General features: G+C 37.6%; 1 protein-coding gene, 1 long non-coding RNA gene and 1 pseudogene across 20 annotated transcripts in view; 1 reads left to right on the top strand and 2 right to left on the bottom strand.

The window, feature by feature from the left end:
* Positions 1–4,746, top strand: part of LOC117802620 — a 67,578-nt gene extending 62,832 nt beyond the window's left edge. Inside the window, exon 3 of the long non-coding RNA XR_004625971.1 lies at positions 4,561–4,746. This is a non-coding gene — a long non-coding RNA (uncharacterized LOC117802620). The remainder of the gene's footprint in view (positions 1–4,560) is intronic.
* Positions 1–11,113, bottom strand: part of PLSCR1 (phospholipid scramblase 1) — a 29,635-nt gene extending 18,522 nt beyond the window's left edge. Inside the window, exons 1-4 of one of the 19 annotated variants that reach the window (XM_034661860.1) lie at positions 10,155–10,289; positions 6,628–6,786; positions 6,511–6,536; positions 3,541–3,627 (exon numbers count right to left, since the gene is read on the bottom strand). In XM_034661860.1, the coding sequence (XP_034517751.1) occupies positions 3,541–3,627; positions 6,511–6,523 (100 nt within the window). In that variant the 5' untranslated portion in view covers positions 6,524–6,536; positions 6,628–6,786; positions 10,155–10,289. Of the gene's footprint in view, positions 1–3,540; positions 3,628–6,510; positions 6,537–6,627; positions 6,787–9,778; positions 9,934–10,109; positions 10,623–11,093 lie in introns of those variants that run through there. The other 18 variants (XM_034661859.1, XM_034661861.1, XM_034661862.1 and 15 more) reach the window with 18 other exon arrangements.
* Positions 11,114–11,578: 465 nt separating this feature from the next.
* Positions 11,579–11,678, bottom strand: LOC117802911 (annotated as a pseudogene).
* Between the last annotated feature and the right edge of the window lie 465 nt (positions 11,679–12,143).

Below are 12,143 nucleotides of genomic sequence, written 5' to 3'. Positions count from 1 at the left end.
AAGAACAGGAGAGGAAGAAATTTAATAAGCGTATATTCTGAATTCCATGTGAGTCTGTGATACAATGAAGTTTCATAAGCTTACAGGAGTAGTACACAGAGTAGCAATCCCACAGGAATGGAATATAATTTCAAAGGAATGTGTTTCATAATATTTTAACAGGAAAGGCCATGTAAAACTTATACTTAGATTATATAATTTATAAATACTTTAAAAAATCACTGATGCAAAATAAATACACCATTTTTAAAAGATTTAGAAGAGAGACTAAATCTCATACTAATATATTTTAAATATAGTTTTTATAATTCATTCCTTCTTACAATAAATAAATATTTACCAATGTTCTACAGTGTGACTGGCTCTGTTCTAGAACTGGAGGACACAGCTATCAACAAGGCAACCTGTCCTCAGGAGCTTATAGGCAACTTTTGGGGAAGAGAAAATAAATCCTTTTAAAAAGATTTCAGATTGAATTCATAGAGAAAATGCATGGTGGAGAGGGAAAGGTATCAACTAGTTACTTTAGATAGAAAAAAAAAAAACTCTGTTGAGATCTAGAATATGAGAAAGAAAAAACTTTGTGTAAAGATCCGAAGAGAAATGTTCAAGAGGAAGGAAAACCAAATGCAAAAACCTTCGACTTTAGGAATGAATTTGGCATGTCTGAGAAAGAGAGAAACATTATCACAGAGAGGAAGAGTAGAAACTGTTGTCAGTGAAGAAATAGGAGCAGTTCAACTAGGGAGCCCAATCATAGGGAGTTTAGACTTCATTCCAAGTGTGATTTGAGGATTTTAAGCAGACAAGTGAGTTCCATAATCTGATCTATATCTTACACAATTTTTAGGAGTGCTGAGCACTGGGATTTAAAATGAGAAATGCAGATGCACTCCCTGACCTCACTGCCTAATGGGGAAGATAACTTTATATTTATCCTTTAGTCTAGGGGTCCACAACACGAGTATGATCAGTTGATTAATGAGAGTCGAAGATAAACTCTTCAAAAGAAGAGACCAGATTTTTATGACTATATATGCCAAAAGAAAGCGTTGGGATGGGGAGAGAGAAAAGGAAGGAGTTGGGACAGCTTCCCTGAAGAGCACCTTTCAGCTGAGATCTAAAGGATACAAAGGAGTTGAGGAGACCAGGGGCACAGGGGAAAAGGTTTCATAGAGAAGCTCTGGGATAGTAACACATGCAGGGTTTCTACTCATCTGTGAAAAGGCCTGTGGACTTGAATATGAGAGAGTCAGGTTTAAGAGACAGTTAAAGAGGGGCGCCTGGGTGGCACAGCGGTTAAGCGTCTGCCTTCGGCTCAGGGTGTGATCCCGGCGTTATGGGATCGAGCCCCACATCAGGCTCCTCTGCCAAGAGCCTGCTTCTTCCTCTCCCACTCCCCCTGCTTGTGTTCCCTCTCTCGCTGGCTGTCTCTATCTCTGTCAAATAAATAAATAAAATCTTTAAAAAAAAAAAAAAAGAGAGACAGTTAAAGAGAATGCAGGGGAACCCCTCAGGTCTAGTGAACCAAATTAAGCATTTGGCCTTTATCCTAAAAGCAACAAAAAGCCACTATGTACACATTGAATACTGTCTGTAATATGAACAGATAAGCATTTTTAAAGATCACTAGCTACAGTGCAAAGATCAGACCACAGGCAAACCAAATGGGGATATATGAGTTAACAGGTTACATTATTAGCATCACTTCAATCTTCTCAAGACTCTTAGAGAGGATAGTTGATTATTTCCCAAATCAATGGATTAAGCGTACAGAATTACCTGAAATTTGGATAATATTTTCATTTGTATGAAGTCCAATTGATTTAACCTGTTATTAGTATAACAGTCAACAAATATTTGTCACTTATTATTTGTAAATCGTTGTACTAGGTTTTTTACATATACTCTCATTCAATCGCCAAACAAAACTGAATTGGAAAATATCCCCATTTTATAAGTGAGAACTGAGGCTTAGAGGTATAGCAACTTGTTTGAACCACTGCACAACTATTAAGTATAGAAGCCAGAACTTGAAGCCAGATACAGCTTCTCTATGCCTTTTTCCCATCTGCATAATGGGGATAATTAATAGTATTTACCTCATAAGATTGAGAATTAAATGAGTTAATTCCACATTATGCACAGTGAGCTCTCAATTTTAAAATATCACTACTGTTAGCATCATTGCCATATTAAGACCTGCACTATATGTGGCCTTGGACTTGAGAAATAAAATTAAGCTATTTTTTCTCACAAACTCTCAAGTCTGATTATAACTGAACTTAATTATGTATCACCTACTTTTAATTAGCTGTGGAGTGGATTAAATCATTTTCCAAGTGCCTTGGATGAATATTACAGCTTGCTAATAATTCTTCAAACAATCACTATATAAGAATTTAGAGCAGTGGTTCTCAGCCCTGGCTGCACATTAGAATTACCTGGGGAGTTAAAAAAAATTACTAACCCCTGGGTCCCACTACCTGAGCTTCTGCTTTAATTTTCCTGGGATAGTGCCCTGGTACAGTGTTTTTAAGAGCTTCCATGTACTACTTAAGTGCAGGCACTCTTGAGAACTATAACTTTATAGAGATTTTCTAGCTCACATTCTCATAACTGCAAATATCTGGATGAGATCCAGGCTCTACTGGGAAATTTCTGGCTAGACAATTAAACAGGCCATTTAGTTCCCAAGCAGATTTATTTGCTCAGAGTAGAAAACAAAACAGATACACCCTTCTGCCCAAACCTGATACCTTTTGATCCTAAATCCCCAGGATGGTCTCTCAAGATGGTAGTGGTCTGACTACTTGGAAATCTGGGTGCACCATGAACTTTGTCATTTAGTAAAGTTCTAGTAATTTTGATAACTGCATTTATTTAAATGAAAATCTCTGAAGTCTTCTATTCATTGGTTCAAAGGGAAAAATGTACTCTCTAGTATGGAGTGATATGATTTAACTGCTTTTCTTAGATGTAAGGCATTATTCAGGATGTATACAAAAGCAAAGCTTTCATATATGTTATGAAATGAAAATAAGAATTATCCCCAGGCAGCTGCATTTTTATTACCCACAGCTTCCAGTTTTAGGTAGTCATCTCTTTTCTGTGACTCTCACTGTACACAATTACCCTCAGCTGATACCTGACTCAAAAATACCCAAGGATAAATCTCTTAAACGTGATTACATGATGACAATTTTCAGAACAGATGAAGAATCAATTAAATCTTAAAATGTGTTTTTTGGGGTTTATGTGCAAACTTTATTTGCTAAATGTAACCTATTTTTTTATTGACTCTACTTTACATCTTTACTATCCTGTAGGAATAAAAATTACTTTTATGATATTTATGATACTACATGGTCAAGCAAAAAAATCAAGAACTAGGCTGCCAATTTCATTATTGGACTTTTAGTAAAAGACACTACTAAAATACACACACAGAGACAGGCAGACACATACATACATACACCCTTTGGGGAATATTGATAACTGAAAAATTGGGGGGTTTTATTCTTTAAACAAATATTTTACCTTGGAATGCTGCTGAAGGATATTCAGGGGGATATCCAGGTGGTAAATCTGTTCCTGGATAAGAAGCATTCATTTGCCCATCTGCAACTCAGGGAGAGGCAAACATATATCTACTTTAGTAAAATATATGTCAGAAAGAAAAATACATTGTCCTTAGAAAGAAAAATACATTGTCCTTAGATAATTTCATTTATATGATCTTGTACTGTACTAAAATTGATAAAGTGAATTCTTCACTTAACAAGAGTTATGTTTGCTATCAGACTTCATTCGCAGTAGAATCCTGTTTCAAAAAAATTCATTTTTGGATAAAATGAGACAGCTGAGTTGCTAGGGCTGAATTTCTAGTTTTCAAATATGCCTGATGAATGTTCACTTCCATATTTTAATTCTGTTGGTATTAGGAAAACAGTATTTTAAAACCAAATACAGACAATGAAGAAAGCTATAGCGATTGTAATGGAAACATTATGGATGATTTCAAAGATATCTATAATTACTGCTATAAGAATTATTTTTTAAATATGTTAAATAATGCATACATTTCAATATTTAAATATCCTTTTTATGCTTACTCTGCAACTACCCCAATAAGGTTGAACCATAGGAAATTCCTAATGCTTGACTGATTCTGACCTACAAAAATCATAACTGACTGAATTACAATAAACTAACATATTAAACTTTATTGAATATTTTTAATTGTTCTTTATATTTGTGTTTTCTAGTCACTCATTTAGTAGCCACCCCAGTCAGACAATAAATATTCGCTGAGCACCTCCTGTATTGCCTCTGAGTTGAGCTCTGAGACTATACTGCCTCTGTCTTCATGCAACTTATGGTCTAGTGGACATTGCACTTATACCATGTTTCGTTATGACTGGCTCACTATAAGGTCAAAATAGTTTCTTACTGAATGATGAGGGCATGGCATTAATACAGAAGAAAAAGTAAGTCAACTTTCAATCTGATATATTTTCTATATATATCAATATATATCTATATATTTTTTTACCATAGGCCTTCAAAGACCACTCAACTCATGTGGTTTCAGTAGGAAAGCTGGATTGTGAGCCACGCTCCTCCTCCATTCAACTGGCTTCATAATAACTTCAGCAGAATGGAGTCCATGGAGACTGTGCAAATTCAGGTAACAAAGAATCCTTTACTTCCGTCCGGGCTTTTCCCCGAACAGATAGTGCAACATACCCCGATTTATTACAGATCTCTGAAATACCACAGGTCATTCCATCCGAACCATTCCCTTGTTTGTTGGTTTCAAGTGGGCGGCCTACGTCCTAGTTCTCTAGCTTTCAAGGCCCTGCCCACAGCCCCACTCCCAACCTGAGTGGGATCACATTACCAGATCTCAAGAAAACACACTGCAAGTCTGACTAACAGATCTACTCTTGAATAATATGTTACATTTTGGCACCTCTTAATAGGTACCATTGTTTGAACAATAGTAAATACATATACATATCCAGGAGCTGATAGATTCAAGAAATTAGAAGCTCATAATCTCTGGAGTTTTGGTTCCAGAGCGTTGATCCTAGTTTTAGGAATTTCAGCAGAAATTCATATAAATGGAAAACAAGCAAATAGGGAAGTGGTCAAATAGACCAAAGAGCATATGAATGATGAATGGATTTCTGCATTTGTGAAACGGAACTTAAAATAATGGAACTTAAAATAATTTATAGATATCATAGGACTGTCATGTTATCATAGAGAAATTTTATTTTTACTTCTCTATATATTTACATACATATATACATTTTATTCCTAATTATGCACATTTATATACACACAATTAATTATATATATGAAGATGAAGAGTTAAAATGTGACTATGATCTTGGCCAAAAGAATGTTTCCAAAGTGATCTGAAGCATCCTGATGCTGCAGTGGTTATAGCAGTGTAATACTGTATCAATTTACATTTAAAAAGCCTTGAGTTTTGCAAGTAAAATTAAATTAATATAACAAACATTAAGAGAAGAAATTTAATGAAGGAAAGCTGAGGTTTCTAGTCCTACAGAGTATCTAATATATCTAGCAAAGCTGACATTGTGGTGAGAGATAAACGTCTCTTTGGTATCTAAACAAAAATTAACAGAATATAAATCTCACAAAACAGGATTTTGTTTTTCATACTTTCCCCCATATGTATTGTTTTCTCTTCAGAACTTTAGATTTAAAAAAAAAGACAAAGAAAGTCTTTTAGTATATGTTTGGTCAATACCCATCTTATTTAGAATTTTCTTTTTTTTTAAGATTTTATTATTTATTTATTTAATTTATTTATTTTACAGATAGAGCAAAAGAGATAGAAAGAAATAAAGGGGAAGAGCAGAGGGAGAGGGACAAGCAGACTCCATGCTGAGCATGGAGCCCAATGCGGGGCATGATCCCATGACCCTGAGATCATGACCTGAGCTGAAATCCAGACTTGGCCACTTAACCAACTGAGCTATCCAGGCGTCCCTAGAATTTCTTGATAGTTAAAAGCCATAACATATGATTGGTATTTATTTAAACCTGTTTACATGTGTATGTTATGAAATATATAGCAACGATGTATCTGAAGATTTTATTACAATGGACTGACATTAAATTTATTACTTGTTAATTTGAGTTGAATGATGTTTATGTATATAAAATACACATAAAAAGGGAAAAACTGATCTAGATGGAATATACTATAAATTATATAACATATTTCACAGTAAGACTAAAATTCCTTAGGCTTATCTAAGGTTTTTTTATTTTTACAGGAAAAATTAGTGGTAGTAACTTTATGTGTACATTGTTGCTACAGTCAAAGCAATGAACTAGACTCTGGGTTCTGAAGCATAAACAAAACAAAGCAAATTATATCTAGATTTGCTGAATAAAACATTATGACAAAGAACATGTTAACAACAGATTTAACACTATAAAATGAAAGTAAACACTTATATCACTTACTTTGTTTTTCCATGACTTAAAGAGTTCTGAAAAAGAAGACCAGATATTACTACATTGTCTACAAATTTATAGGTCAAATATGACTGTTGAAACAAGATATTCTGAAACTATACATACACATAGGATATTCTATTCATCTCGTCTACCAGAATGGTTATTTAAAGCCTTTGGTCTTGATCCCATTCCCTGTTGATGTGATTCTGAGTACAACTTAAGAAGTTGAGGGTCACCCCAGGATGGTTGACATTTTCTACAAGCCTTTGCGAGGAGAGGGTCCTATGAGGCAGAAAGCCAAAAGGAAAACTTTGTGATCTTAAGACTCCACATTGCAACGAAGTTAAACTCCAAAACTGAAGCATTCCAATCTACAGAAAAGAAGTGTGTGATCCAGCACCCAGACTTAGGGCTGAACTCTAGACATAGTTCACCAGGACATATGGGTTAGCTATTAAACCATACTACTGCAAATATCTCTGGATTCCAGGTTCTATGGATATGGTCTGCCCAACTTGAACAGTACATGAGAAAAGGCCTGATCCCTTGTTCTATCTTTCAAGATACACTTTTAGCCAGAGAACCCACTCTCAGGAATTGTCCTAGTTGCAGCAACACAATCCGACCAAAACTTTGTGTTAGGTTATTTCCACAGAAAATAATAGTAATAAAATTGCACTCAGTACTTCTACCTTCCAGTTACTCAGTCTCTTTTCCCCGATCTCTTCACTTTACATCCCAACCCCCTTTCTGCCTGCTAATTACAATGAACACACGAGGCAAAACCTCTTGTCCAGAGACCCAAAGAAAAGCAACTAAACAGACTCTAAAGCAGAGCTTATTTGTCCGTATTTGTTCTTTTCTTTCCTATTTGGTTACATTATTTTTAATCTTAAACTACAGATTTGTGAAAATGAGTCCCTGATGGCAAAACTACTACAGAACAAAATCTGGGTGCTCTCTGTGCTGTAGGTTTTAGAATTTTTGCAATTACATAATATCTCAAGTATGAAAAATGTATGTCATAAGTTCGGGTACAAAATGTTAAGTCACAGCTCTACCTGTCTTTGTGCCAGGTAGAAAAAAGCACTTGTGGAATAAGGATGATACTCACCATGTCACCCTGTCCACTCATTTGCTGTTTTAAAGATCTTTTGATTTTCTCAAACTTAAGGGTCTAGTAACATAACAAGAGGTAATGTCACTCAGTTTTGGAAATGACTAGGCTGAGTCTTGGGTGAATTAATTAATTAATTAATTAACACAGTAACTTTTCAATAATGCCCCCACTACTCTTACTAAGAAATAAATCCTAGAAAAACTTCCAAGAGAAAGAACATCGTGTTCATCCTGTACTAAAGAAAAACTGCCTCCAAGGAAGTCATGTATATGATGCCACTGGAATCTTAATTACCTCAGGACAAATATATAACTTCAAATTATAATCTGGTTACTATACACTTTTCCCTAATTCTGTTGAATGAGAGCTTCTGAGGAGATTAGTGCATCATATACTATATTCATGTAAGTGTATCTCTAGTAAAATTATTCTATCAGACACCATAAGGCCCATTGATGTTCTGGGCTACTTGAAAACTATAAACCTCTTCCATCAGGGAAGAGAAATAATGCAAGTGACATCAGTCATGGCTCCACAACTCATATTACAGTGAAATCCTTGACCCATCTCTTGGGGTTCTGAAATTTTTATCTTATTGCTTAAAAAAATATTAATGTACAATCTGGAACCCAAGGGAAGAATCCCTAATTTTGGAAGATCCTAAGACTACTACACCTATAAACCAGGGATAAACTAGATTTGCATTATTTATCCACATTTCCTTCTTAATTGTTTAGGAACAAACCAGTTAACATTTTTCTGAGTCCCAAGATATGGATGCATGTTCTGAACTATTTTAGCAAAACATTACTGCTCTAAAGACAATGACAGAATTCTATGTTCCTAACTTCTTTGAATCTGAGAGCCAAAGGAAGTCTAAAATCAACCAGGCCATGGGTGGGGGTTGGAGAAGTGCGGCATTATAGAGAGAGGGAACAGGTAGAAGTCCTGTGGCTAGAGGCAGCTTGACTCTTAAGGAAATGAAAGGTTTGTGGATTACAGAAAAAAAAAGAGGGAAAGATCATCAGACATGAGGATAGATAAGTATACAGGGACAGTTCTTACCCATTTAATGTCTCTCTACCTGCATTCTATGCTCTCAAGGGCCAGAACATGGCCTGTCTTGTCCAGAACAAGGCACTGAACGGGTGCTTGTTGACTGAACAAGATGTGTACAGTATTATTTCACTCCTTTCGGTCATAAGGTTGTGAAAATGTGAAGGTTGCTTAGTCCCTGATCCAGCCGCTTATTTTACAAGCCACTTTTTTTTTTTTAAAGATTTTATTTATTTATTCAACAGAGAGAGACAGCCAGCGAGAGAGGGAACATAAGCAGGGGGAGTGGAAGAGTAAGAGGAAGAAGCAGGCTCATAGCAGAGGAGTCTGATGTGGGGCTCGATCCCATAACGCCAGAATCACGCCCTGAGCCGAAGGCAGACGCTTAACTGCTGTGCCACCCAGGTGCCCCTACATGCCACTTTTCTATCCAACTGCAGAAATCCAGTCATTTCCCTTTTCACGTATTCTTCATTCCTTGCATCTATTCAGTGTTCAAAGCCCTGCAGTTGTCATACTCCCGGGCATGGTATTGAGAAAGTTCTGCTGTTAAGAAAGTTCAACGATGAAAAAGGAAATCATGAATCACTTGATAATTCCCACGAAGTGACACTTGTACTAACATTTCTTAAATTGTTAAACTAGGAGAAACAATGCCTGCCTGTTCCTGGAACTGGGAAGTAGACATTCTAGGACTTCCAGAAATAGCTATATAAATAAAACCACACGGGAAGCAGATAATAATCTTGGAGAAGTAGGGATTTTACTATTAAAAATATTAAAAGCTAACCTTACTGAGTATTCGAGGCAGTGCTAGACACAGCTCCAACAGCTTTACACTAATGTATGTCATACTCTAACTCTTGTAACTCCTTTTTGATCTTTACACAATTTCAGAGATGAGGCAAGGAAGACAGATGAAGAAACTGGTCCACAGAAATTAAGTAGCATAGACAAGATTCAAATTAGGCAGGTGGACTCCGAGCTAATGGTCTTAGCCTCTAAGCTATAAACCACCTCTATCTTTCCAATTCATCTGGTGTTCCAGAGTGGCTAGCACAGTTTTGGGGTCCAGGCATACACCTAATTAATACTTACTGTTAAATGACAGCTGAGAGGGTCTATTAATCATCCCTCCCAATCCCCTCAATATGCTGGCAGATACAGAGTTCTGGTTCTCGCCCGGTTCTTCAGCGCGGCGGAGAGGTGTACAGTACTAAGGGCGCGCTGAGCCCGCAAAAGAGGTTTCAGGCAGGAAACACCTGCAGGGCCGGAGGGGGCCTCACGCGAGTCGCCGCTCTGCTTCCGGGGTCGCTCCCGGGGGTTGTCGGGACCCCGACCGCCACCCTCGACTCAGCCACTCAGCGCAAGCACAGCCCGTCAGCTCTCGCGCCCCGCCCCCCCGCTAGTCACCCCCAGCGCCGCTCACCCTGTCGGGGAACGCGCGTGGCTCCCGCTCCCGGTGCGCGCCCACCTGTGGCTGCCGCTGTGCCGATGCTGCCTCCAGGCGAGGTATGGCAACCTCCAAGCCACCTTAGCGCCGGGAAGCTCTCTCGGTTTCGTTTCCTGGTTCCTACGTACACAAAAGAGCTCCCCTACCTGGTCCCCGAGCGCCCGTGTCCCTGCTGGAGGGCGTGATTGCTGCGGGTGCCCGGCTGCGGCGGAGATGCTGCCCCTGCCTGCTTTCTTGCTCCCTGCAGAGACTTCAAAGTTCTGTGGCCAAGGGCAACAATGAACTGAGGTCGACGCCAGCTAGAACTTCAAAGTTATTAACAGGGGAGTGGCCGCCATCGGGGTGGGGTCGTGGGCACTAAACTCTCAGGAACTTCCGTTTTTCTGTCCTTAACCTCCATCCCTTAGATTTCTGTTGCTTTCAAAGCTTGGGAGCAGTGGCGGTTCAGAGTACGAATAAGGAGGGGTCAAGTTTGTTTTTTCTTTTTTTTTTTTTTAATGATTTTTTATTATATTATGTTAGTCACCATACAGTACATCCCCGGATTCCAATGTAAAGTTCGATGCTTCATTAGTTGCATATAACACCCAGTGCACCATGCAACACGTGCCCTCCTTTTTCTTTTCATGGTAGTTTTTCTCTTTAGTTCTCTAGTCTTCGTCTCCCTGTCTGTCTCTCTCACTCTCTCATTCTGTCTCTGTTTTCCCTGTTTCTCCTTCTCTCTATCTCTCATTCTCCACCAAACGTTGTTAGTAACTTTTAAGAGTCAAACTGACTAGATGTGTTTAGAATGTTTAATTTTTCTCACCCCCCCCCGCAAACAGGCTCAATAAACAAATATTTGTTAAACTGAACTGAAGGATTCATTGATAATTTTTTTTCTTTAAAATATCTTATCTACTAAAGTAACACAGGATCTTCCAAACAATAGAGCTGAATACGGAGAAAAGCAAAACGTACCTTCTCTACCTCCCCTCCCCTTTTCCTCCCGAGAGTCTGGCGACAGACATTTGAAGATTTAGTAAGAGAAGAAATACGTGGCAGGAAGGAAGAGGGTGTGAAGGGAGAATAGAAAATGAAATTGAGAAAAGAAGTAAAAAGGAAGGAGGAAACCAGACATTTAGGTTTGAATACATTCTCATCTCTGTGACTTTGTGCAAATTACAATCTCTGTGCCTCTTTTTATTTTTTTTTTATTTTTTTAAAAGATTTTATTTATTTATTCGATAGAGGTAGAGACAGCCAGAGAGAGAGGGAACACAAGCAGGGGGAGTGGGAGAGGAAGAAGCAGGCTCATAGCGGAGGAGCCTGATGTGGGGCTTGATCCCAGAATGCCGGGATCATGCCCTGAGCTGAAGGCAGACGCTTAACCACCGTGCCACCCAGGCACCACTCACAACTCTCTCATTTTTAATCATCTTTTACTGTATTTTTCACTTTTTTTTTTTAATATGGAACGCTTCACAAATCTGTCATCCTTGTGCAGGGACCATGGTAATCTCTGTATCATTCCAATTTTAGTTTATATGCTGCCAAAGCGAGCACCTGTGTTTTTTACTTTTGACCTCTGGGCTTTGCATCTTATTTTAGAGAGGCTACTATATACCAGAATATCCAATATGATTCCTTCTTGATATCTGCTTATTCCTAATTGCAATGAAGTTAGAATTTTCTAGCTATCTTCTTATAATTTATAATTGTATAGTGGCCCAAGAACATGCTGTGAATGGTTTCAACCATTTGAAATTTTTTGAGGCTTGCATTATGGCCCTTTTGTACACAGCCATTTTTTGTACATATTTTATATATACTTGAAAAATAGGTGTATTCTTCAATTGTTGAATATGGTATTGTATTTTTTGTAGTAGTCAATTTCTTAATTATGCTGTTACTTTAGTACTTTGCTTACTCTACTAATTATTCAGAGGAATATCAAAATCTCTCACTATAATGATAGATTTGTCTAGTTCTTCTTCTTTTTTTTTTTAAAGATTTTATTTATGTATTTCA

This window comes from Ailuropoda melanoleuca, chromosome 6 (assembly GCF_002007445.2).
Source record: "Ailuropoda melanoleuca isolate Jingjing chromosome 6, ASM200744v2, whole genome shotgun sequence".
NCBI classification, from domain to species: Eukaryota; Metazoa; Chordata; class Mammalia; order Carnivora; family Ursidae; genus Ailuropoda; species Ailuropoda melanoleuca.
Note: the sequence above shows the minus strand (reverse complement) of the source record. Positions and strands in the feature narration are given on the sequence as shown.